This window comes from Hemiscyllium ocellatum, chromosome 6, assembly GCF_020745735.1.
Source record: "Hemiscyllium ocellatum isolate sHemOce1 chromosome 6, sHemOce1.pat.X.cur, whole genome shotgun sequence".
In the NCBI taxonomy this organism is placed as follows: Eukaryota; Metazoa; Chordata; class Chondrichthyes; order Orectolobiformes; family Hemiscylliidae; genus Hemiscyllium; species Hemiscyllium ocellatum.
The window spans coordinates 50,845,813-50,872,815 of NC_083406.1; the positions used below are offsets into that span (position 1 = coordinate 50,845,813).

Sequence of the window (27,003 nt, forward strand, 5' to 3'; positions counted from 1 at the left end):
ACATGTACTTTTTTATTGTTATGTAATCTGACGATTATTCTATCACCTTAGCATTTGCATTTTATTGTTTGGAACATTGTGCAAACTACTGAACCGAGTTGCTACTTCCTTGCGGAGTGGTAATGCAAGTTATGTTATGTCTCTTGCAATTCTGTCTTTGACCGCATCATTTCCTTTAAATTTGATTTTTGTTTTTTTGTTACAGGGGAAGTAATCTGAAAGATGTAAGTATATTTTCTTCTTGTGTTTCCCTTGATCGGTACAGTTTAAGAAAGATGAATGTGTTTAGAAATCACAGGAAATGAATCTTTGCAAAAAGAGGTTAGAATGTAAGGGTGCCAAACATTCACCTAAATCTGTACAGGGATTGATACTTTCTTTGGGAAAGTATAACCATAAATCAGAACTGAGCATATGAGGTCCTGCTGCTATTCATGACACCAGAACAATTCTTTCGAGTAATTTAGAAACATTCCTGAATTACTGAATGTTATCCTTTATCCTAAATGTTTATGAAATCTTTCAGTAAGATGGTAGGTAGAGTAGGGTTCTGAGCTTGGGACTCATCTGTTAAGTTTGCTTTTCTTTTCGTTTCTTTTTTTTCTCTCTCTTCTCGTTTCATTTAAATTTTTTTCTTTTTTTATTTTACTTGTTGAGGATCCCAGTCTGGGCTCGAGTGGGCCCAGCGTGGACAATAGCGGGGACATCGAAGGGAGGTTTGGATTCCTGGTAGCTTCTATAGTGGTGAGGCAGTGCAAGCACTGACGCATGTTTGATGCAGTGGAGGCCATTTTGGCTTCCTGAGTCTGTCCAATGCAGACTCGTGGAGTTAGCAGCAGAGGTGGGTTTGGGCCCTGTATGAGAACTGGCAGCATCAGCAGTGACTGCATCAGCGAAATGAGCCCAAAGCTGGCCCATGGCAGTGGTGTCATAGAGTCATAGAGATGTACAGCACAGAAACAGACCCTTCAGTCCAACTTGTCCATGCTGACCATATATCCTAACCTAATCAAGTCCCATTTGCCAGCACTTGGCCCATATCCCCCTAAACCCTTCCTATTCATATATGCATCCAGGTTCCTTTTAAATGCTGTAATTGTAGCAGAGTCCGCCACTTCCTCTGGCAGCTCATTCCAAACACACACCACCCTCTGCGTGAAAATATTTCCCCTTAGGTCCTTTTTATACCTTTTCCATCTTGCCCTAAACCTATGCCCACTAGTTCTGGAGTCCCTGCATCCCACAGAAAAGAATTTATCTATTTATTCTATCCATGCCCCTCATGATGGAAGGGAAACATTTCTGGCTGTAACAGCCGCTCCTTTTTTTTTTTGAGGTATTTTAGGTGCTGGAGGTGATTGCCTCAAATTGCAGGAGCATCAATTAATGTTTCATATGATGTTGCGTTGTTTTGGAACTTTGGGAAAGAAAAGTCAAAACAACAGTAGTTTTGAAAGGGAGAAGAACAGACAAAGGAAGCACATAATGATGTCATTGCAGGGGAGAGAGAGAGAACCTGCCTTTGATGTTTGAATTCATGTATCGCTGGACATCGGAGTGCATCTGGGAAAATGATCAAACAGTGAAATTCACAACTGATCTTGGAGGAACTGTTGGGTGAAGTTCACAGCACAGAATCAGATAAGTTAATCGTTGTTTTAAGTGTGGCCTACAGAGAATCTGCAGTAGTGAGTGGAGTAGGTTCTTTCTTGATTGTTTTTGGAGATATGTCTCTTGATTAAACTTAAAGTATAAGCCATAACTGTTAATGTAACCTGGGGCAGTGTTTGTAGAGGAATAAGATGGTGTTATTTACTGGGTCTGTAGATTGTGAAGGATCAAAAATGGCCTTCAATACAATGATATGTACTTCTTGTCAGATGTGGGAGTTTAAAGAGAGTTTAAGGGTTAATGCAGATTATATCCGCCATAAATGTTGCTGGCTGGGAACCTTATCAGATCGAATGGATCGGTTGGAGAGACAGTTAGAAGCAATGAGGAATTTGCAACAGCAACAGTATGTGATGGATGGCAGTTATAGGAAGAGGGAAAGTCTCAGACACTGTCACGTAGATGGGTTAACTCCAGGAAAGATAAGAGAGGTAGGCAACTAGTGCAGGAGTCTTTTGTGGATATATCCATTTCAAACAGGTAAGCTGTCTTGGAAAATGTAAAGGTGATGGACTGTAGCCCATCTGCCTTGTTCTTGTACCTGAGGTGTGACTACCTCCCTGTAACTCCTCTCAATAGCCCTCTGCGTCCCGAATGGTCCGAAGTTCGTCCAGTTTCAATTCCCTAATGTGGTTTTTGAGGAGCTGGAGTTAGATACGCTTCCCGCAGATGAAGTCAGCAGGGGCACGAATGGTGACCCTTACCTCCTAAATTTTGCAAGAGGAACATTCAACTGCCCTAACCTCTCTTCCTACTATTCTAACATGAAAATTTACTCAAACATCAGTCTGTTTTCAATCCATGGTTGCTAGCCCTTCTGACCCTCATCCCTTAGACCACTCAAACTCCCAACCATTCCCAACTTAGCATCTTCTGGGCACAGAATTCATAAGCCATATAATAGTACTGGTACGACTTTGAAGTGCTCATGGAATTTTTTAAAAATAGGCATTCAGCATTGATTTTTACCATTTTCCCTCTTACATATAGTGCAGTCATTTTAAATGCAACAGTGAAAGTCTCATTGAAGAGACTTTAAATCCTCTTATTACCTCTTAATCTTCGGAACGCTTCAGAGAACACCTCTGGGCCGCCCGAACCAACCAACCCAATCACCCCGTGGCTCAACACTTTAACTCCCCCTCCCACTCCACCGAGGACATGCAAGTCCTTGGACTCCTCCACCGGCAGAACACAACTACACGACGGCTGGAGGAGGAGCGCCTCATCTTCCGCCTGGGAACCCTCCAACCACAAGGTATGAATTCAGATTTCTCCAGCTTCCTCATTTCCCCAGCTTCCTCATTTCCCCTCCCCCCACCTTGTCTCAGTCGGTTCCCTCAACTCAGCACCGCCCTCCTAACCTGCAATCCTCTTCCTGACCTCTCCGCCCCCACCCCACTCCGGCCTATCACCCTCACCTTGACCTCCTTCCACCTATCCCACCTCCATCGTCCCTCCTCCCTACCTTTTATCTCAGCCTGCTTGGCTCTCTCTCTCTTATTCCTGATGAAGGGCTTATGCTCGAAACGTCGAATTCTCTATTCCTGAGATGCTGCCTAACCTGCTGTGCTTTGACCAGCAACACATTTGCAGCTGGCATCAAGGAAAGAGCAACTTGTCAGGTCAGAAAACTGTCTATTAAATAAAGCCAGCAGTCCATGTCAAGCTCTCTAAACAGCCACCCACCAACCTACTCTCCTGCCCGACAGTACTGGTTGACGCGTTGTCTTAACATGTTGGTTAACACTGCCTCAAGGACCTGGCTTAGATTCCAGTCAGTAAACTCTATAGTTTACATAGGTTTCTTCCCATAGTCTAAATATTTGCAGTTTAGGTAGATTGGTCATGTTAAATTGCCCATACTGTCCAGGAATGTGCAGGGTGGGTAGATTATCCATGGGAAATGCACAGTTACAGAGATAGGAATAAGGTTGTGGTTGTTCTGGGTGGAATGCTCTTTGGAGGGTTGATGTGGACTCGATAGGCCAAATGGCTTGCTTCCACATCTAGGGATTCCACAATTCAGTGAATGTGTTCGCAAGATATGGAGCTCAGTTAACCATGTGTAATCAGACTACAGGGTCAACTACTGTGATATATGATCACAGCTGATGTTAGTATCAGACAAGTTAAATCTCAGACTCAAGCCTGGTTTGATAGCTCACATTTTGTTAATGAGGTGATTTCTGGCTGAAATATAAGCCTGCAATGCTTTAATATTGGAACAGAAGTTTATTAACAAAAGGATTGAAAATTAAATATAATAAAACAAGCTATCTACTTATACAAATTCAAGGATTTTTAAGCATACATAAAAGTATAATCCAATTAATCCAAAGATGCTTTCTGAATTGCAAAGAAAGAAATACACCGTATTTATGTAATACCCAAAGCACTTTCATTGAGTACATTAAGCAGAACATCACTTATACAGGGTCTCTGATGTATTATATCTAAAATCTCAGTATGTTTAAGTCTCTTGTGACTTGAACACTCTGTAGCTTCTTCGTGGAGCTATTAAATTCCTAAGCTTAAATGTACTCAGCTTTAAGTAATCCCTTCACAGTTATATTCCAACACTTCTGGTCTGGGACTAGCAGGAAGGTAACAAAGTACTGTGTACTGTATCCTCTCCCTTCTCAGGAGCACAGCTCTATACAGCTATTCCCATCCAAGGACTTCATACGACTGCAGCACTGAAAGTGAAATTAATTGCAGAAGGTTTACATTCTATGGGTGTTTCCAGCAACTTCTGCTTTTGTTTCTGATTTACGGCATCTGCAGTTCTTTGGGTTTTATTTGTACATTTCACAAACTGACTTCACCCTAATGCATAGTTTCCACAGCTTTCAGGAACTAATACATAGCTTTAAGAAAATAGCAATGACAGAGTATTTTGAGTTTGTCACAGGCAAATTAAAAAGTGAACCTGATGTAACCTGAAGAGAGTATCAGGCTGTGGCCTGTCAAGTTTCCCTACCCAGTGAAAATGGGTAATGAGAAATGGATGGAAAACTTCTAAATGCTACCCATTTGTTTCCGATGGATTAATTCAATGTTCATAGAAGAAAACATGGCCCAACACTTGGAATTGGGTGTTACATACTGGTGAGCAATTGATGAGAAAATTTGGCAGACGATTTTGAGAGGTGGTGGTGTGGGGAGGTGTGAAGGTGTATGGTGGGAAAGTAAGTAAACTGAGGTGGAGGAAGGACGAGTATGAAAAGTCAGGGTGGGGGGGAAGGGGTGCAATCTCATGCAGACTTAGAAAATTCTGACAGGACTAGATAGGATAGTTGCAGGGAAGATGTTCCCAATGTGAAAAGTTGGAGGAGAGAAAAATAGCTTGCGGTGTTGCTGGGACAGAGGCTCAAGTTGAGGATGTAAGGGTCATGTTTTAACATCTTTTTGTGGGATTGTGATATTGCTGGTAAGCCTATCCCTAAAAGAGAACATAAGAGCAGGAGGAGGCCATTTGGCCCTTTGAACCTGCTCTGCCATTCATCACAATCGTGACTGATCGTCCAACTCAATAGCGTAACTCTGCTTTTTCCCTGTAACCTTTGATCCCATTCGCCCCAAATGCTATATCTAGCCATTTCTTGAATATATTCCATGTTTTGGCATCAACTGTTTCCTCTGGTAATACGTTCCACAGGCTCACCTCTCTTTAGATGAAGAAGTGTCTCCTTATCTCCATCCTAAATGTTCTATCCTGAATTCTTAGACTGTGGCCCCTGGTTCTGGCCGCATTCACCATCGGGAACATTCTCCTTGCATCTCCCCTGTCTCATCCTGTTAGAATTTTGTAAGTCTCTATGACATCCCCCTCTTATTTGTCTGAACTCCAGCAAAAACAATCCTAATCCAGGCAATCTTTCCTCCTACGTCAGTCCTGCCATCCCCAGAATCAGCCTGGTAAACCTTTGCTGCACTCCTTTGAGAACAAAAGCATCTTTCCATCGAAAAGATCAAAACTGTGCACAATATTCTAGGTGTGGCCTTACCAAGGCCCTGGTGCAACAACACATCACTGCTTCTGTACTCAGCCCCTCGTGATCAAGGCCAACATACCATTTGCTGCCTTTACTGCCTACTACACCGACATGCAACTGGTGCACAAGGACACCCAAGTCCCACTGCTTACTCCCCTCTCCCAATTTATAGCCACTTGGGTAGTAATCTGCCTTTTTATGTTGCTTCCAAAGTGAATAATCGCATTCATTTGCCCACTCACCCAGCCTGCCTAGATCATGCTGAAGGATCTCTGCAACTTGGTCACAATTCACCCTCCCACCCAACTTTGTATCATCTGCAAAGTTTGAGGTATTACATTTTGTTCCCTCATCCAAATCATTACTATATATTGTGAATAGCTGGAGTCTCAGTACCGATTTCTGTGGCTCCCCATCTGTTACTGTTGAAGAAAACTCTCAGACTCTGACCTTGTGAACTGATTAATTTATTACATGATATATCATGGGGAATTCACTATCCTAACTGTGGCTGGGTGTTATTCCGAAGTACATTAGGATACTACAGGATTATATAGAGAAAACAGTTTGGCATGCTTACGAGTTGGTACTAAATTAGAGGTTAGTTATTAAGTTCAAAACTAAAGCACTATTATGCATTCTAGTAGTGGACAGATTAAATGGCATCATCACCGGCTCTAGTTACACATATTGCTAATACTAAACAGAGATATTCCTAATTGGCTGAATGAGCGTGAAGAGGCAATAACTAGAGAAGGAATGGAGACTAATTGGAAAGTCTATGTCAGTTTGACTGGTTCTACAGCCTGCACTGATCATTCAGCAAAGGGAGGAGACACTATCTTGAGAAGGAAGATAAGGATAACTGTTCACATGACCTCATAGTAAGGAATGCATAGCCAGCAAAGTTCTAGCTGGGGACACAAATGGAACTCTCAGCCGAATCAGGAAAATGGCAAATAATGTTAACTTTTCCCCAACAGTTACACTCTGCCAATTTGAAAAGGACCCATTAATTCCTACTCTTTGTTTCCTCTCTGCTAACCAGTTTTCTATTCATCTCAATACACTTCCCCCAATCCCATGCACTTTAATCTGATTTGTCAGATGACCTTTCTGAAAGTTCAAATATGCCACATCAACTGGCTTCTTCTTGACAACTGTACTAGTTACATAGTCATAGAATCCTACAGCAGGAAGACAAGCCTTGGGCCCAAACGGGTCCATGCCAACTAAAATGTCCATCCACACTAACTGCATTTCCAAGGCCCATATCCTTCTATAACTTTTCTATCCATGTATTTGTGCAAATTCACTTTAAATGTTGTTAGTGTATCCACCTCAACTATTTCTGCTGACAGCTCATTCCATCTGCATACCACCCTGTGTTTTTTTTTAAAACGTTGCCCCTCAGGTTCCCTTTTTATTCTTTCCCCTCTAACCTTAAACTGATGCCCTCCAATCCTCGATTTTCCCAATCCTGGAAAAAAGACTCTGTGCATTCACCTTATCTTGCCTCTCATGATCTTGCAATTCTATAACATCCCCCCTCAGTCTCATATGCTCTAAAGAAAAATGTCCTAGCTTGTCCAAGCGCTCCCTGTAACTCAGACCGTTGAATCCTGGCAACTTTCTTGTAAGCGTCTTCTGCACTCTTTCCAGTTTAATAACATCCTTCATATAACAGAGTGACCAAAACTGAACACAGTACTCGCAAGTGTGGCCTCACCAATGTCCTGTACAACTGCAACTTAACTTCCCAACTTTTTAACTCAGTGCTCTGACTGATGAAGGCCAGTGTGTCAAAAGCCACCTTCACTGCCTTGTCTATCTGTGACTCCACTTTCAGGGAACCATGCACCTGAACTCCAAGGTCCCTCTGTTCCACTACAATCTACTACTCAAAGGATGGGTTGCACCTGAACTGGAGGGGCACCAATATTCTGGGCAGGAGTTTTGCTAGAGCTCTTTGGGAGGGTTTAAACTAGTTTGGCAGGGGAGTGAGAACCAGAGTTACGGATCTGAGGATGGAGTACCCAGTATACAACCCGATACAGCGTACAGAGAGTCAATGAGGAGGGATAGACAGTTGATAGGGGAAAGTTGCAGTCAGTGTGATGGGTTGAAGTGTGTCTGTTTTAATTCCAGAAGTATCAGAGGTAAGAGTGATGAAGTTAGAGCTTGAATCAATACTATGATGTCGTGGTCATTATGGATACTTGGATATCACAGGGTCAGGAATGGATGTTTGATGTTCTAGGATTTAGATATTTCAAAAAAGGAATGGGGGTTAGTAAAAGAGGTGGGGAGTGGCATTTCTAATCAGAGTGTCACAGCTTCAGAAAGGGAGGTCGTTGAGGAGGGTTTGTCTACAGAGTCAGTAAGGGTGGAAATCAAACAGAAAAGGAGCAGGACTCCCAATAGCAACAGAGACACGGGAGCAGATTATGGAAAGGTGCAGAAGTAACAGGATTGTTGTCATGGGTGATTTTGACTTCACTAATATTGATTGAAACTTCCTTAGTTCAAATGATTTGGATAGAGCAATTTCTAAGTGTGTACAGGAAGGATTCCTGACTCAATGAGGCAGTATTGGATTTGGCGTTTGGCAGTGAACCAGGCCAGGTGTTCTATCTCTTGGTGGGAGAGCATTTCAGTGATAGTAATCACGACTCCCTGACCATCATGTAGATGGTATAGGAAAGTATTTAATTGGGGGAGGGGGAATTACAATGCCGTTGGACAGGAACAGGGGCACCTAAATTGGGAACAAATGTTCTCAGGGAATTGCGTGACAGAAATGTGGAGGTTCAAAGTTTGTGAGAAGATTTGTAGCTCGGGTGCTCGTTGTTGTGGTTTTGTTTACCAAGCTGGGAATTTGTGTTGCAGATGTTTCATCCCTGTCTAGGTGACATCCTCAGTGCTTGGGAGCCTCCTGTGAAACGCTTCTGTGTTGTTTACTCCGGCTTTTATAGTGGTTTGCCGGAGGCGGCAGAGACGAGCCACTATAAATACCGGATGAAACAACACAGAAGTGCTTCACAGGAGGCTCCTAAACACTGAGGATGTCACCTAGACAGGGGATGAAACGTCTGCAACACACATTACTAGCTCGGCGAACAGAACCACAACAACGTGTTGAGGGAGCATTTGCTGATAGCGCTGCACAGGTTTGTCCCATTGAGGCAAGGAAGAGATGGTGGAGTGAAGAAACCTTGGTGACAAGGGATGTGGAACATTTCGTGAAGAGGAAGAAGGAAGTTTACTTAAAGTTGATTATCTCTAATCAACTATGGTTTTCCAAGTAATCAGTAGGCTTTGAGGGGCAGGTCATGTCTCAATAGCCTTATTGAATTCTTTGGGGATGTGACAATCAAAATAAAAAAAAAGAGCAGTGAATGTGTAGTGTACATGAATTTTAGCAAGGTATTTGATAAGAGTCCCCATGGTAGGCTCATTTAGAAAGTAAGGAGGCATCAGATACAAGGAAATTTGGCTGTCTGGATACAGAATTGGTTGGCCCACAGAAGATAGAGGGTGGTAGTAGATGGAAATTATTTAGCGTGGAGCTAGGTGACCAGTGGTGTTCTGCCGGGATCTGTTCTGCGACCTCTGTTGTTTGTGATTTTTATAAATGACTTGGATGAAGTAATGCAAGGATGGGTTACTAAGTTTGCCGATGACACGACGGTTGGTAGGGTTGTGGACAGTGTAGAGGGCTGTTGTTGGTTGCAATGGGATATTGACAGGAAGCAGAATTGGGCTGATAAATGGCAGATGGAGTTCAACCTGGAAAAGTGTGAAGTGTTTCATTTTGGAATGTCAAATTTTGAATGCAGAATACAGGATTAAAGCTCAGATTCTTGGCAGTGTGGTGGAACAGAGGCATCTTGGGGTCCATGTCTATAGATCCCTCAAAGTTGCCATTCAAATTGATAGAGTTGTAAAGCATGGTTGTTGGCTTTCAATAGCAGGGACTTTGGGTTTAAGAACTGTGAGGTTATGCTGCAGCTCTATAGAGCTCTGATTAGACCACACTTGGAATATTGTGTTCAGTTCTGGTCACGTCATTATAGGAAGGATATGGAAGCTTTAGAGAGGGTGCAGAGGAGATTTACCAGGATGCTGCCTGGACTGGAGGGCATATCTGATAAAGAAAGGTTGAGGGACCTGAGGCTTTTCTCATTGGAGTGAGAGGTGACTTTATAGAGGTGTACAAGATGATGAGAGGCATAGAGAAAGTGTATAGTTAGAGACTTTTTCCTGGGATGGAAATGGCTATCACGAGGGCATAATTTTAAAGTGAGGGTCAAAAATTGTGGTGCTGGGAAAGCATGGCCGGTCAGGCAGCATCTGAGGAGCAGGAGAGTCCATGTTTCGAGCATAAGCTCTTCATCAGGAATGAGGGGCATAAAATCACATTCCTGATAGAAGAGCTTATGCTCGAAACATTGACTCTTCTGCTCCTCTGTACTGCCTGACTGGCTGTGCTTTTCCAGCACCACACTTTTTGACTCTGATCACCAGCATCTGGAGTCCTCGCTTTCTCCCACATAATTGTAAGGTAATTGGAGGAAGGTTTAGATGAGGTATCAGAGGTTGGCTCTTCTCACAGAGTTGTGGGTGTGTGGCATGCACTGCCAGTGGTGATGGTAGAGTCAGATACAATAGGGACATTTAAACGACTCTTGGATAGCCACATAGATGAAAGTAAAATAAAGGATATGTAGGTTAGTTGATCTTAGAGTAGGATAAAAGTTTGGCACAACATCACAGGCAGAAGGGCCTGTACTATGCTAAACTGTTCAATATTCATTCACCATGAACCTCCTACCTAAATTTGATTTTCCAAAATGCAAGACTTATCTATCATAACCTTTATTTGCCATTTCTCGATCTACTTCCCCAGCTGATCAAGGTCCTGCTGCAATTTCTGATAACTTTTCTCACTGTCCATGATGCTGCCTATTTTAATCTCCTGTAAACTTACTAATCATGCCTTGTACATTCTCATCCAAATCATTGATATAGATAACAAACAGCAAAGGGCCTAGCACCAACCCCTGAAGCATACCACTAGTCAGAGGCCTCCACTCTGACAAGCACCCTCTACTTTCTATCATCAAGTCAATTGTATATTTAGTTTGCTAGCTTCCGCTGGGTTGCATGCAATCTGACCTTCCAGAGCAGCCTACCATGTTGAACCTTATCAAAAGCCTTATTGAAAACACATAGACTATATCCACCACCATACCCTCCTCAACCTTCAAAACTCTGACAAATTTTTGAGGCATGATCTCCCACGCACAAAGCCATGTTGAATTACTCCGAATCAAAGTTTAGATTAGAGTGGTGCTGGAAAAACACAGCAGGTCAGACAGCATCTGAGGAGCAGGAAAATCGATGTTTCGGGCAAAAGCCCAAGCTTTTGCCCAAAATGTCAATTTTCCTGCTCCTCAGATGCTGCCTGACCTGCTGTTTGTCCAGCACCACTTTAATCTAAACTCTGGTTTCCAGCATCTAAAGTCCTCATGTTTGCCTACTCCTAATCAAACCCTATCTTTCCAAATGTATGTATATCTTATTTCTTTGAAACTTCTCAAGTGGCTTACTGATCTATCATTCCCAGATTTTTCTTTGTAGCCTTATTCAAGAAAGGCTACAATATTCGCTACCCTCCAGTTTTCTGGGACCTCACCCATGGTTAACAATGATGCAAAAATATCAGCCAGGGCCCCCACAGTTTCCTCTTTAGCCTTTTGCAGTGTTCTTGAATATATCTGGTCAGGACCTGGCGAATTATCCAGCCTCATATATTCTACTACATCAAATACCACCTCTACTATGATATGGGCTATTCCCAAGATATTGTCACTTACTTCCACAGGTTCCCAAGTCGTCTTGTCTTATCTTCGCGGTAAACACACGCAATTCAAACAGATTTGTCAAACATGATTTCCCTTCATAAATAGATTAAAGAATTTTTCCAAATTGATCTAATGCCGGTGGTGAAAAATATGCTTGAACTATTGCACACTATTTGGTGTAGATATACCCACCGTGCTGAGAGAGAATCTTTTCTGTGGTACATTGGTACAACTGAAAGATTTGCTCTGCCAATTCAGAGGTCAGTTGAGAGCCAACCATATTCTGCATGTGGCGAGTTGCATGTTGGCCAGGTCAGGTTAGGATGGCAGTTTTACTTCTCTGAAGAGGTTTATTGATCCAAAAAGATTTTTAGAGCAATCAATGGTGGTCTTAGTAATGGTACCATGAAACTAGCTTTGATTTTCGATTTATTAAATTGATTAGTTGTAATTTAATTTCCACCAGTTTTCCTGATGGGATTTGAACCTTTGCCTCCTGATAATTAGGTTGAGCTTCTGCATCATTAGTCCACTATGTCACCTTAATACAGGGTCAGAGGAGATGGTGGGTTGGTGGATTTGAGGGATTTGGAAAGAATGTGGAGTAGCAAGTAATGGTTGGTACATTAAGCTTAGGAAACCATGTGCTAGGTTGAGACACTGAGGAGCTTTTGGTAGTTGTGGTTGCAGTTGTAGTTTAAAGGTGTGGTTGACTCAAAGGGTTTGGTGAGATGCTGGAATTATTGTTTGTGGTGGTGTTTGTAGTTGAAGGATATGTTCAGAACCTGATGTGTTTTGGGATGCTGAAGAATGTTGTAAGAGATTTGGTGAGAATGAGGAGTGGATAGATAAGACCCAGCTGGATCATTAATTTCCATCTAATGTTTCCCAGTCTGACCTAAATAATGGTTTAAACTAATTATCCAGAGGTGTGTGCAGTATCAGAATGAAGCATTAGAGAGAGGCCAAAGAACAGGGAAAGATAAAAATTGTGAGAAGCATAGATTCCCTACAGTGTGCAAACAGACCCTTCAGCCCAGCAAGTTTTCACCAACCCTTCAGAGAGTAACCCCCCAGACTCATCCCCCTACCCTATATTTATCCCTGACTAATGCACTTCACCTACACATCCCTAAACACTATGGCCAATTCACCTAACCTGCACATTTTTTTTTAGATTAGACTTACAGTGTGGAAACAGGCCCTTCGGCCCAACAAGTCCACACCGACCCGCCGAAGCGCAACCCACCCATACCCCTACATTTACCCCTTACCTAACACTATGGGCAATTTAGCTTGGCCAATTCACCTGACCCGCACATCTTTGGACTGTGGGAGGAAACCGGAGCACCCGGAGGAAACCCACGCAGACACGGGGAGAACGTGCAAACTCCACACAGTCAGTCGCCTGAGTCGGGAATTGAACCCGGGTCTACAGGCGCTGTGAGGCAGCAGTGCTAACCACTGTGCCACCGTGCCGCCCACATCTTTGGGTTGTGGAAGCAGTATTTCAGAAATCCAAGTTGACCAGATGGTGGCACAATCGGATGCTTCAACTGGAGCTCATGTGCTCCACCCACTCTTCTTTTTCTTCTCCTTTTCTTCCTCCTCATGCTTGTTTTCTTTTCCTATTTTCCCTTCGATTCCTAGTGAACGATCATCCCCGGTGGTGGCTCCCAGCCTGGCACAGCAGGCTCCCACTGTGGCCTGGCTGTGTGGCATTGTGACCTCTCGGCCTCTCTCACCCATCTTCTGGCATTGACGTGATGGCATGTCGGCATTACGTGGCATGGCAACCTCCTGACCTAGCACAGCAGCCTCCTGGTAAGGCGTGGCGACCGCCCAACCTGGTGTGGCAGTCTCCTGGCATGGTGACCTCCCTTCCTGGTGCAGTGGCCTCCCATAGCAGCCTTCTGGCATGGTATAGTGACTCTCTGGCGTCCTGCAGCAGTCTTCCGGCATGGCATGTTGCTGGCACGCTGGTGGATACAGGGCTTGGTGCGGACTGGAAGCTAGGTGGCAGCGTGATCTGCTTTACTGAACTTTTTTTTTCTCTCTCTGTAATGCTGGACATTTTATTTCTGTCTTATCTTCAAATCTTGCAACTAAAGAATCTGTGCCTAAGTACTTTTGTATCTAAATCAGCATTCTAGTTGGTGACATATAAACCTTTCACTGTACTCGTTGAATATATATGACAACAAAGGCATCTCTGTTTTGATTCTCTGTTTTTTAGACGTTCGGAGAAGGTGCCAACCAAGGATTCGGAGGTGATTTTCCCAGCGATGTAGATTTTTCAGTAGTTTCCACAAGGGAATGAGAGACTTTTGATAAATGGGATTTCTTATATCATGGAGAACTGCAGAAGGGATGAGAGATAAAGACCGTGCACAGAAATCATGTAGCAATAATGGTAGCATAAGAGGAATGTAAAGTGGTTTTGGAATACAAATAATAAAAAAGATTGAACTGATGTGGGAGCAGAAGGTAGAACAAAAAGTGTGGATGAAGATCAAAATGAATACTTTTCCTATCTCTTCACTAAAAAAAAGAATTCCGCTAGTATCACAAAGACAACAGTAGTAATTCAAGGATAAATAAAGAGGTATTTAAAAGATTTGCAGTTCTCGAGGGAGAAAACTCACCCAGCCTAAGTAGGGGGTGCCTCAGGCCACAACAGTTCAAACCTTAATAGTGTCTGAGTGCGCTGTGGGGAGAGGAACTAAACTTCAGAACCTCAAGCCGATATTTGGGCACATGAATTTGAAACCAACCACAGTAGATGGTGAAATTTGAAATCTGCAAAAATCTGAAATAAAGAACTGGCCTAAAGGCAATAATGTAATCAAATTTAATTGCTTTTTTTAATTTAAAAAATGGGTTCTTTAATGCCCTGTAGAGTGGGAGATTCACTATCCCTATCTGGTCTCATCTACATGTGTCTCTGGACCTACGATGTGGTTAACTCTGGCCCAGACAATGACACCCACAGCTGTGAAGGAAGTAGAAAAAATGCATCCCTAGTCAAAAAGTGATAAGGAATGAACCTAGCAAGTACAGCAATCTACAAAAATGTAAAATGCAGGGTGCATTTGCTGAATCACTCTGGTTGTGATGGCATGGTGATTTATGCAATCTTTAGCATTGGATGTTTTTAAAGTGTAAGTTCCCTGGGGCTATTCTAACTGTTTATATGTTTATTCCACAGGTCTCCATATTAAGGGAGATGTCCAACATAGAAGTGATTACATTAAGGTAATAAAGCATTAGGGAAGATGGCATTAGGCAGGCATCTTCCTCCTTTTTTATTGTATCCACTGCCTCATGTAAAGTTGAGTTGTCTGATAGAATTCGTTGGCTTGTTACACGTGTTGCTACAGCAATGCCACTTTTGCTGCATGGCCTCACTTTAATACCAAACGTATGTATGATATGAATGGAATTGTACAAACAATAAGAATAGGGCACTAGGCTTTTTGAGGCTGCATAGCCATTGAGCAAGATCAGCTCTGCATTGCTGCATATCTCTGATAATCTTTCATCCCCTTGATAATTAACTATCTATCAATCTCCACCTTTAGGGGAAAATAAACTTTAAAAATGCTGCATTCTCAGCCTTCAGAGGACAAGAATTCCAAAAACTGACCCTTGGAGGAGGTAAAAAAGTTTTCTTACCTCTGTTTAAATAGCAGCCCCCCACCTCTCAACTAATGTTTAAACCCTTAGATTCTACCTTAAGAGAAAACATCCTTTTGACATCCACCTGGTCCAGTCCCATCAGGGTTTTACACGTTTAAGTTGAATCACCTCCGACTCTTCTGAACTCTAGGTTACACTCCAAGCCTCATAGAACATAGAACATAGAAAAATACAGTGCAGTACAGGCCCTTTGGCACTTGATGTTGCACCGATCCAAGCCCACCTAACCTACACTAGCCCACTATCCTCCAATGCCAGTTTAAATGCCCATAAAGAGGGAGAGTCCACCACTGCTACTGGCAGGACATTCCATGAACTCACGACTCGCTGAGTAAAGAATCTACCCCTAACATCTGTCCTATACCTACCACTCCTTAATTTAAATCTATGCCCCCTCGTAATCGCTGACTCCATATGTGGATAAAGGTTCTCATGGTCAACCCTATCTAAACCCCTAATCATCTTGTACACCTCTATCAAGTCACCCCTAAACCTTCTTTTCTCCAATGAGAACCGCCCCAAGTGCCTCAGCCTTTCCTCATACAATCTTTCTACCATAGCAGGCAACATCCTAGTAAACCTCCTCTGCACCCGTTCCAGTGCCTCCACATCCTTCCTATAGTATGGCGACCAAAACTGCACACAATACTCCAGATGCGGCCGCACCAGAATCTTATACAACTGCAACATGACCTCAGGACTCCGGAACTCAATTCCTCTACCAATAAAAGCCAGTATGCCATATGCCTTCTTCACAGCACTATTTACCTGGGTGGCAACTTTCAGAGATCTGTGTACATGGACACCAAGATCCCTCTGCTCATCCACACTACCAAGTATCCGACCATTAGCCCTGTACCCCATCTTCTTGTTACTTTTACCAAAGTGAATCACTTCACACTGAGCTACATTGAACTCCATTTTCCACCTTTCTGCCCAGCTCTGCAGCTTATCTATATCCCGTTGTAACCTGCCACATCCTTCCTCACTGTCAACAACTTCATCGACTTTCATATCATCTGCCAACTTGCTCACCCAACCTTCTCGCCCCTTCTCCAGGTCAATTATAAAAATGACAAACAGCAACGGTCCCAAAACAGATCCTTGTGGAACACCGCTGGTAACTGCACTCCAAGATGAACATTTACCATCAACTACTACCCTCTGTCTTCTTCCAGCCAGCCAATTCCTAATCCAAACCTCCAACGCACCCTCGATGCCATACCTCCGTATTTTTTGCAGTAGCCTACCATGGGGAACCTTATCAAACGCGTTACTAAAATCCATATACACCACATCTACCTCTTTACCCTCGTCTACCTCCTTAGTCACCTTCTCAAAGAATTCAAAAGGTTTGTGAGGCACAACCTGCCTTCGCGATCCTGGGGATAATTCAATCATTTGTGTTTTAAGATCTCCGCACCACCTCTTATGTAATGTGGATTCTTTCTGAGGCATCATTATTTACTTGCCAACATTCCCTAGCTTTCATGTCTTTCTCCATGGTAAATACTGATGAGAAATATTCATTTCGGATCTGACCCATCTGTGACTCCACATGATTACCTTGCTGGCCTCTACGGCCCTATTCTTTCCCCAGTTACTCTCTTTTTTTTTGCCCTTAATCTGTTTAGAGTATTACAGCTGTAAAACATGGACAGACAGTCTAACTTATCCATGCCGATCAGACATCCTAAATTAATCTAATCCCATTTATAGAGTCTTAGAACTGGACAGCATGGCAGCAGACCTTCTGGTCCAACTCGTCCATGCCCATCAGATATCCTAAATTAATCTTGTTCCATTTGCCAGCATTTGGTCCATATTCATCTAATCCTTTCCTGTTCATATACCCATCCAGATGCTTTTTAAATGTTGCAATTGTACCAGTTTCCACTACTTCCTCTGCAAGTTCATTCCATACATGCACTGCTCTCTGTATGATAAAGTTGCCCCTTAGGTCCCTTTTTAAATCTTTCCGCTCTCACCTGAAACTTATGCCCTCTCTAGTCTTGGACTCCCATGTCCCCACAACAGGGAAAAGAGTGTGTCTATTTGCCCCTTGTGATCTTCTATAAGATTCTGATGTCTGAGGAAAATAGCCCCAACCTATTCAACCCCTCCCTTTAGCTCAAACCCTCCAACCTTGGCAATATCTTTGTCAATCTTTGCTGAATCTTTTCAAGTTTCACAACATCCTCTTTATAGCATAGAAGCAAAAATTGGAAGCAATAATCCAAAAGTGGTCTAAGCAATGCCCTATATAGCCACAACAAGACCTCCAACTCCTGTACTCAAAGCACTGACCAATAAAGGCAAGCATAGCAAAAGCTTGTCGAATCTGTTTGAAGTCTCCTTTATCCTATCTGCCAAAGCTATCTCGTGTCCCTGTTTTGCTCTCCTGATTTCTATCTTAAGTATACTTCTATACCTTCTCTGCTCCTCAAGGGATTCACTTGATCCCAGCTGCCCCCACACCAGCCTTGTCCTTCACAGTAACAGGAACATGCCCTGAACTCTTGTTAACTTGCTTTTCAAAGCCTCCTATTTTCCAAATGTCCCTTTACCTGCAAACAGCCTCCTCCAGTCAACGTTTGAAAGTTCCTATCTAATACCATCAAAATTGGCCTTGCCCCGGTTTAGCACTTTAAATTGTGGACCAGACCTATCCTTTCTTGTAACTATTTTAAAACTATTAGAATTATGGTCACTGGTCCCAAAGTCACTTGCACTGCCTTATTTCCCAAAAGGAGTTCTGGTTTTGCCCCTTCTCTGACAGAGCCGTTTATATGTTGATTGAGAGTTTTCTTGGATGCACACAACAATGCCTTCTCGACTTATTGTCACTTAAATACAGTGAAAAGCTTTGTTTACAAGCAATACAGCCAGATCATAGTAAGCAGGGACATATAGGGTGAAAAATAGCTTGGACAGAAGCATAAAGCTACATTGCACAGGGCACGTGCTAACCAGGATCAACATTATTTGAAGTTAGAGAGTCCATTTATTAGTCTAATGGCAGCAGCGAAGAATCTGTTTTTCAGTCTGCTCGTGCATGTATTCAAGGTTCTTGCATCTTTCACCTAACGGAAGAAGTTACAGGAGAGCATTGCTGGGATTCGATGAGTCTTTGATGTTGGCAGCCTTTCCGCGACAATAAGCCATGTAAATTAAATCAGTGGGTGGAAGGTTGGTTTCCATGATCATCTGGGCTGTACACAAAACGTTCTGTAGTTTCTTACAGTTCTGGGCAGAGCAACTGCCATACCAGGCTGTTATGCACCTAGACAGTATGTGTTCAGTGGTGCATCTGTAAATGTTGGTGAGGGACTTGTGGATGTGTCAAATTTTCTGATTGTTGTTGTGCCTTTTTAACCATTGCATCTGCATGGCAAGTCCAGGTTGTCGGTTGTCATCACTCCTAGGAACTTGACGTTCTTCGCCCTCGACACATCAACTCCGTTAATGTAGATGAAGCATGTTCTCCTTTCTTTCTAAAGTCTGTGATTAGTTCTTTAGTTTTACCAACGTTGAGAGAGAGGTTGTTCTCATAACACCATGTCAGCAACTATTTATTTTCTGTATTCTGACTCCTTATTGTTTGATATCCATCCTACCACGGTGCCATCATTAACAAACTTGAAGATGCCATTCATTCAGAATTTAGCAACACAGTCACAGTACAATGAGTCCCGAGAATGCATCTTTATGGGGGCTCCAGTGTAGGGTATTATCATGGACGAATTGCAGTAATCTGTCTTCACTGATCGCGGTCTGTGGGTCAGAAAGCTGAGAAACCAGTTGCAGATGGCAGAGCTGCGACCTAGGTCTTACAGCTAGATTGATTACAGCTCCGCCTTTAGTGCTATGAGCAGGAGTCTGATGTAAGTGACCTTATTGTCCAGACGTTGCAAGGATGAGTGCAGGGTTAGGGAAATGGCATCAGTGTGGACCTTTTTGATGATAGGCAAATTGTGGATGACCAAGGCAGCCTGGAAGACTAGAGTTGATGTGGGCTATGACCAGCCTCTCAAAGCACTTCATGATTATTGAGATCACAGCCACTGGGCAGTAGTCACTGGGACACAATGTATGTGCTTTCTTAAGTACTGGACTAATAGTGGTCTTGAAGCAGTTGGGAACTTCGGCTTTTCAGAGGGAGAGGTTGAAGGTGTCGGTGAATACCACCGCCAGTTGGTCCATGTAGGATCTAAGTGTTTGGCCAGGGACTTGGTCTGGGCCTGTCGCTTTCTTTGGGTTGACTCCCTAGAAAATCGATTTGATGTCTGCAGCAGTGACAGTGGGCAGGAGTCTTGTATGTTTGGTTTGTCCCTCTAATTTGGTTGGGTACTACCGCTTGGCATCCCCTGATAGCTTTGTGGAGGTCACATCTGGATTTTCTGTATGGGTCTGCATTGTCCAACTTGAATACTGCACATCTAGTGTTTCAATAAGGAGTGCATTTCTTGGTTCGTCCGAGATTTCCAGTAGGAGAACACCTGGATTGACTTCTTTGGTACAGAGGAGAAAGTGAGGTCTGCAGATGCTGGAGATCAGAGCTGAAAATGTGTTGCTGAAAAAGCGCAGCAGGTCAGGCAGCATCCAAGGAACAGGAAATTCGACATTTCTGGCATAAGCCCTTCATTCCTGCTGGTCTTCTGCTGCCTTGGATCAACATTGTACTTCGTTTTGTGAAGGATTCTCCCATTTTAGCTTCTGCTTGTGAGCTGGGCATTGTGATCTGATTTTCTGAAGTGTGGGTGGGGAATGGAGCAGTAGGTGTCTTTAGTTGAGTGGCAGTGGTCCAGGATGCTTGGTCTTCCAGTGGGGCAGGCGATGTATTGCTGGTACTTTGGCAGCACTTTCTTGAAGTTGGCTTGGTTGAAGTCACCGGCCATGATGAATAAGGCCCATCCAAACCCTTAAGATTGTGGCAGTCCCTGTCTATATTTGGAGAATTAAAACCCTTCTTATCTAAACCTCTGCCCTCTTGTTCTGGACTCCCTCAACCTTGTTCTGGAAAAGACCTTGTCTATTTATCCTATCCATGCCCCTCATGATTTTATAAACCTTTATAAGATCACACCTCAGCCTCCAACGCTACAGGGAAAACAGTCCTAGCCTCTTCAGCCTCTCCCTATAGCTCAAATCCTCCAACCCTGGCAACATCCTTGTAAATCATTTCTGAACCCTTTCAGATTTCACAACACCACAATAGAAAGGGGACCAGAATTGCATGCAATATTCCAAAAGTGGCCTAACCAGCGTCCTGTACATAGTCCTATTCATCTGCCTTACCTGTCAGACTATTGCATTGAGATAAATGCAGTTTAATTCATCAGGTTTCCCTTCTTCCTTGCTATGCTCTTGCCTGCCTTGTCTATTTAACTAACTTCCTTGAATTCTGTACAAGCCTCAATCTTCTCGTTTGTCTCACTACTGTTTATGGTCCCACCATTCTGTCAAGCAGTTCTAGCAAATCTCCCCCTGAAGATTCGTCCTCGATATCCTGATCATCACAACATTTTAGAAGTATTTAGGTAAACATTGACATGTAATAGCATACAAAGCTAAGAGCCATGACATTAGGGGTATGGATAGAGTAAATAGACAAGGTCTTTTCCCTGGGATGGGGGAGTCCAGAACTAGAGAGCGTAAGTTTAAGGTGAGAGACGAAAGATTTAAAAGGGACCCGAGGGGCAACCTTTTCACGCAGAGGGTGGTGCATCCATGGAATGACCTGCCAGAAGAAATTGTGGAGGCTGCTACAATAACGACATTTAAAAAGCATTTGGATGAGTATATGAATAGGAAGGGTTTAAAGGGATAAAGGCCAAGTGCTGGCAAATGGGACTAGAGTAATTTAGGATATCTGGTCGGCATGGACAAGTTGGAACTGAAGGGTCTGTTTCTGTGCTGTACATCTGTATGACTCTATAACTAGAAAATGGGACTAGAATAGATGTTTAATGATTAGTGTGCCCAAAAGACTCTTCTCTGTACTCTGAGACTTTTTAGTTACTGAAGGAGTGATCATAGTACAGTTCATGTCAGTCTGTTTCCCCACCACCCCTCAACAGGAAGAGAGAGTAAAAAGATATGTGATGGCGATTTTTTTTATTTTCTCTTGACTGAGATGACAATTGGAGTACGGGAGAGTAGGAAATCAACCAATATTTTGGGCGTGGATCACTATCTCTCAGAATCCTTGTGAAAAACAACAATGGGTTTGACTGAAAGGTCCTTCACAGTTGTGAAATGGCTGCTTAATTGTTGGGGTTTGTGCAAAAAAAAACAGGTGCTTTCATTGAAGTGCCATAGAGCTACGAAACTGTAGTGGAACCAGCCTCTAGCAAGTTTATAGAGCTGTTTCTCTTACTGGGTTTTCTCTGTGGGTTTTCTTAGTTAAACACTGAGAAATTTGTTTTTTTTTTCTGTGCAGTGCGAACAACATCTCCTCTCTAGTGGATTTCCAATACTGTCAGAATATTAGTGAGCTTTACCTCCGCAAGAATAATATTCAGAAACTGGCAGAGATCTGCTACCTGAAGGAACTGCACCGCCTCAGAGTACTGTGGTTATCGGAAAATCCTTGCTGTGGGGCAGACCCTCACAAGTACAGAATGACTGTCCTGCGCAACCTGCCACACCTACAGAAGCTGGATAACCAAGGTACAGAAGAATTCTGTTTCTGCCCCAATGATTTGGAGATATTTAGAATTGTTTTGCCTTAGAGATCTAAAGCACAGAAAAACACCTTTCAACCCATTGTGTCCATGCTGGACAAAAAACAACCACCTGACTATTCTCATCCCATTTTTCAGCACTTGGCCCATACCCTTGTAATCCTTAGCATCGTAAGTACACATAGAAATACTTCTTAAATGTTCTGATGTTTTCTGCCTGTTCTGCACTTAAAGGTATTTCAGGAATTCCCACCACCCTCTGGATGAAAGTTTTCATTCATATCTCTTCTAAGCACTCTGCGCTCACCTTAAATCATTGATCCCTCTCCAAGGAGAAAAGCTTTTTCTTTTCTACCATATCTAGCCCCTAATCATTTTAAGCATGTCAATTATGTCTCCTCTCAATCTCCTCTGCTCTAAGAAAAACAACCTTAGTCTGTCTAATCTCTCTTCATTACTGAAATCAGGATTTGTTTGTGGGACCTAAACATTTTGTTCAGGAATGGGGACTGGCATTACTGACTCCTGAGTCACTGCAGTACATTTTAGGACTGAAGTTACTAAAACATTTCAGGGAGTCACCTTACCTGAGACTCGACTCTATATTGATAAAACTATATTTAAAGTTTACAGTAAGTTTAAAATACTTCCTCTGTTCAAACATTGTTGCAAGCTGTGGAAATTATTCAAATGGTCCAACCAATATCAACGTATAGTTGCCATTGTCTTGCCAGACCATTGGACTGCTTTCTCATTAGAGAGAGAGATGGCTGGTGGTCGATTAATGTGAACATCACAATGCTTCAGGTGAGGAGAAGGAGAGTCCTCCATGATAATTTCAGTTGGTACAGTAATTGAACCAACACTGGTTGCATCACTTTGCATCACAAACCAGTAGTCAAGCCAACTGAGTTAACTGACCCCCAAGCGATATATTGAATTGGTAAAATGTGATTCAGTCTGTAAAAAAATAATGTAACTACGCTGGGAGTGTTGACATGACTTTGTAATGGAATCTGTTTGCATCTAATAGTGACCATAATATAATGCACTTTAACATGATAGTGAAAATGATGAGCAACAAGTTAATAAAGCTGTTTTTGAGGAAATTTGATAGAAATATAGTTTAAAGAAGATTTGTAGTTCTGAATGTAGGTTTGGTTGCTGAACTGGAAGGTTCACTTTCAAAAGTTTCGTCACCATACTAGGTAACAGCTTCAGTGAGTCTCCAGATGAAGCACTGCTGGTGTTTCATGTTTTCAATTTAAATGTTTGGATTTCCTTCAGTTGGTGATGTCATTTTCTGTGGTGATGTCATTTCCTGTTCTTTTCTCAGGGGGTGGTAAATGGGGTCCAAGTCAATGTGTTTGTTGATTTGAGTTCGGTTGGAATGCCATGCTTCTAGGAATTCTCGTGCGTGTCCCTGTTTGGCTTGTCCTGGAATGCACGTGTTCTCCCAATCGAAGTAGTGTCCTTCCTTATCTGTATGTAAGTTCTTTGTCTGGAGGCTCATTGAAGATGTTACCTAGTATGGTGATGAAAAGTCTGAAAATGAACCTACATCCAGAAATATAGTACTTATCAAAGCAGAATTGTGGAAGGTCAGTTAGCTCACTTGGCTGATTTGTGATAGCGATTAGAACAGCACTGGCTGAAGTTACCATGAACGATTCTCCTTCTCAATCTCTTCCCTCACCAGAGGCATAATGACCCTCAGGTTAAAGCACCACCAATGTCTCGCTAATGAGAGTGCTGCCATATGATTCTAGTAGGATGATGATGATTTTACCATAAGACTATAACAGATAGGAATAGGCCATTATGTTCCTTGAGCCTGCTCTGCCATTCAGTAGAATCGTGGTTGATCTGGTGTTCTTCCCATCCACTCTTTTGTATTTCACTGTGGAACATGCGTGACACTGAATAAACCATGGATAACATGTTCAGTGAGGTGGTCACGCTGCAGATGTAGATTGAGTAGATAGGAAGGATGGCCTCCAGATAGTGTAGAAGAAAGCAGTGTAGGAGTATAGTGCAGATGTTCCCTGTTGCCATCCCCCTGTCTAACAGATATAACGTTTTGGATAGTATTGAGAGAGATCATAGTACAGGGGAAAATAATGGCAGCTAAATTCATGGCACTACGGATGGGTCTGCTGCACAAAAGGTGAGGAACAGGAATGGCAGGGCTATAGTGGTGGGAGATTCAGTTGTGGGAAGAGACAGGTCTTTCTGTGACCACAAAATACTTTCCAGGAGGATGTGTTTCCTACCTGCTAGGGGCAGGCATATCGCTAAATAACTGCAGAACATTATGAAGATGGAGGGCAGATAGACAAGAGATTGTGTCCACAAGTCCCTCACCAACATTTACAGATGCACCATTGAACACATACTGTCCAGGTGCATAATGGCCTCATATGGCCGCTGCTCTGCCCAGGACTGTAAGAAACTACAGAGTTTTGTGCACAGCCCAGATGGTCACAGTAGTTTTGATCTCGGATGTTTCATTACCATGCTGGGTAACATCATCAGTGAACCTCCATTGAAGCGCTGGTGTTGTGTCCCACTTACTATTTGCTTCTTGGTCATTTTAAGGTGGGTGATTTTTCTGGTTGGTAAATGGGGTCCTTATACACTGATGAAGGAGGGCACCACTTCAACTGGGACAAAGCATCCGTCCTAGGACAGGCTAAACAAAGATATGCATGGGAATTTCTAGAGCCTGGCATTTAAATCGGAACTCCATCAATAAATGCATTGATTTGGACCCCATTTATCAACCACTGAGAAAAAGAATGAGAAATTATATCACCCATCTTAACAGACCAAGACATATAAATAGAAAGCAGGACAGAACACAAGCATGACAGAAAACTGAGGCTCACTAATGTTACCTACTATGGTGACGAAACGTCTGAGAACAAAACACTGAGCAAACTTACAACCTGAACCTCATCCTAAGCTATAAAATCTTCTCAAAATCGCAGACAGCAAGTGAGGCAGGTTATGGACCAAGGGCAGGTAGAAGGGATTAGTTTAATTTGAAGTCATGTTCAGTGCAACATCATGGGCCGAAAGTTCCTGTGCTGTACTATTTGATGTTTTATACAATGTCTTCAGGTGAGACTGGGTGGAAGGTAAAAGAGAAGGAGATTTCACAATTTTGATCAGGGAATTAATGACAACAGTAAGGAGAGATGATGTCTTAAAAGGTTCCTGAACTGAAGACATATAAGGTGATCTTAGAAATCATGAAGAAGCAATAACAATGCAGTGAGTGCACTACAGATCTTCAAACAGAAAGAAATAGAAGATCAGATATGTAGGCAAGTTTCAGCAAAGTGTAAACATAATAGGATAGTTGGAGATTTTAATGTCATAATGTAAAAGGCTTAGGGGAGCAGAATTTTAAAAATACATCCAGGGCAGCTTTTAAGCCAGTACGTCGAAGGTCTGACAAAAGAGGACAAGATCCTGGATTTAACTTTAGAGCATAGAACATTGCAGCACAGGAAGGAACCCTTCAGTCCACAATGTTGTGCTGAAAATGGCACCAAATGAAACTAATCCTGTCTGCCTGCCCTTGGTCCATAACCCTCGATTCCTTGCATGTCCATGTGCTTATCAAAAAGTCCCTTAAATGCCATTATCATATCTGCCTCCATCATCACCCCTGGCAGTGTGTTCCAGACTCCTCCTCCTCTATGTAAAAAAAAAGAAAAAACTTGCCCCTCCCGACTACTTTGAACCCCCACCCAGCTCACCTTAAATGAATGCCCCCTAATATTAGACATTTCAACTCTGGGCAAAAGATTCTGACTGTCAAACCTATATGTATCTGATAATTTTATAGACTTCTGTCAAGTCTCCCCTCAGCTTCCACCACTCGAGACAACCCGAGTTTTTCTAGCCTGTTATAGCTCATATTCTCTAATTCAGGTAGCCTCTTGGTAACTCTCTTCTACATCCTGTCTGAAGTCTCCACACCTTCCTGTGATGTGGCAACCAGAATTGAATGCAATTCTAAGTGTGGCCTAAACCAAAGTCTTATAAAGCTGCAACATGACATCCTGACTCTTGTACTCAACACCCTGACCAATTAAGGCAAGCATGCCAGTTGCAGATGAATCTGTCCTTTTCAGTATCTGTATCAGTGACCACTGCACAGTCCTTGTGGAGACTAAAGTCCTGCCTTCGCATTCAGAATAATCTCCATTGTGTGGCACTATCACTCTGCTAAATGGGATAGTTATGTCTTCTGGGACCCAAGTAGTACTGTTGAGCTACTTTTGGTGGTGGAGATTGAAACTCCTCCCCCCTCCCAGAGTACATTTTGTGCCCTTGCCATCCTCCGTGCTTCCTGTCGTTCAACATGGCAGTGTACCAGTTCACCAGCTGAGGGACGATGGTACGTAGTAATCAGTAGGAGGTTTCCTTGCCCACGTTTAACCTAAAGCCATTAGATTTGATGGGGTCTGAAGTCAATGTTGAGGACTTCCAGAGCAACTCCCTCCTGACCGTACACCACTGTGCCAGCACCTCTGCTGGGTCTGCCCTGCTGGTGAGGCAGGATGGTGATGGTGCTGTCTGGGACATAGTCATGCTCACAGAATCATGCCTTGTAGACAATGTCATGCTGTTGCTTGACTAGTCTGAAAGACAGCTCTTCCAATTTCACTACTAATTCCCAAACGTAAGCGATGAAGACTTTGCGGGGTCGACAGGGCCATTTCTGCCATTTCATCGGTAAAGTGAAGAAAGGTTCATCAACAGTGCTATCAAGCAGCACCTACTCAGCAATAACCTGCTCAGTGATCCCACGTTTGGGTTCTGCCAGGGCCACTCAGCCCCTGACCTCATTACAGCCTTGGTTCAAGCATGGACAAAAGAGCTGAATTCCAAACATTTGAGTGAACAGCCTTTGACATCAACTGCTGCATTCGACCAAGTGTGGTGTCAAGAAGCCCTAGCAAAACTGGAAACAGTGGGTATTGGGGGAAAACTCTCCGGTGGTTAAAGTTATTCCTGGCACGTAGGAAAGTGGTTGTGGTTGTAGGAGGTCACTCATCTCAGCTCCAA

The 27,003-nt window shown here is 43.0% G+C and overlaps 1 protein-coding gene across 2 annotated transcripts in view; it reads left to right on the forward strand.

Annotated features, from left to right (window-relative positions):
• The window catches only part of cfap410 (cilia and flagella associated protein 410), a 68,498-nt gene that overhangs the window by 13,304 nt on the left and 28,191 nt on the right, over window positions 1-27,003 (forward strand). The window contains exons 2-5 of one of the 2 annotated variants that reach the window (XM_060826560.1): window positions 206-224; window positions 13,187-13,360; window positions 14,745-14,791; window positions 21,678-21,907. In XM_060826560.1, the coding sequence (XP_060682543.1) occupies window positions 14,763-14,791; window positions 21,678-21,907 (259 nt within the window). In that variant the 5' untranslated portion in view covers window positions 206-224; window positions 13,187-13,360; window positions 14,745-14,762. The remainder of the gene's footprint in view (window positions 1-205; window positions 225-13,186; window positions 13,361-14,744; window positions 14,792-21,677; window positions 21,908-27,003) is intronic. The other variant, XM_060826559.1, reaches the window with a different exon arrangement.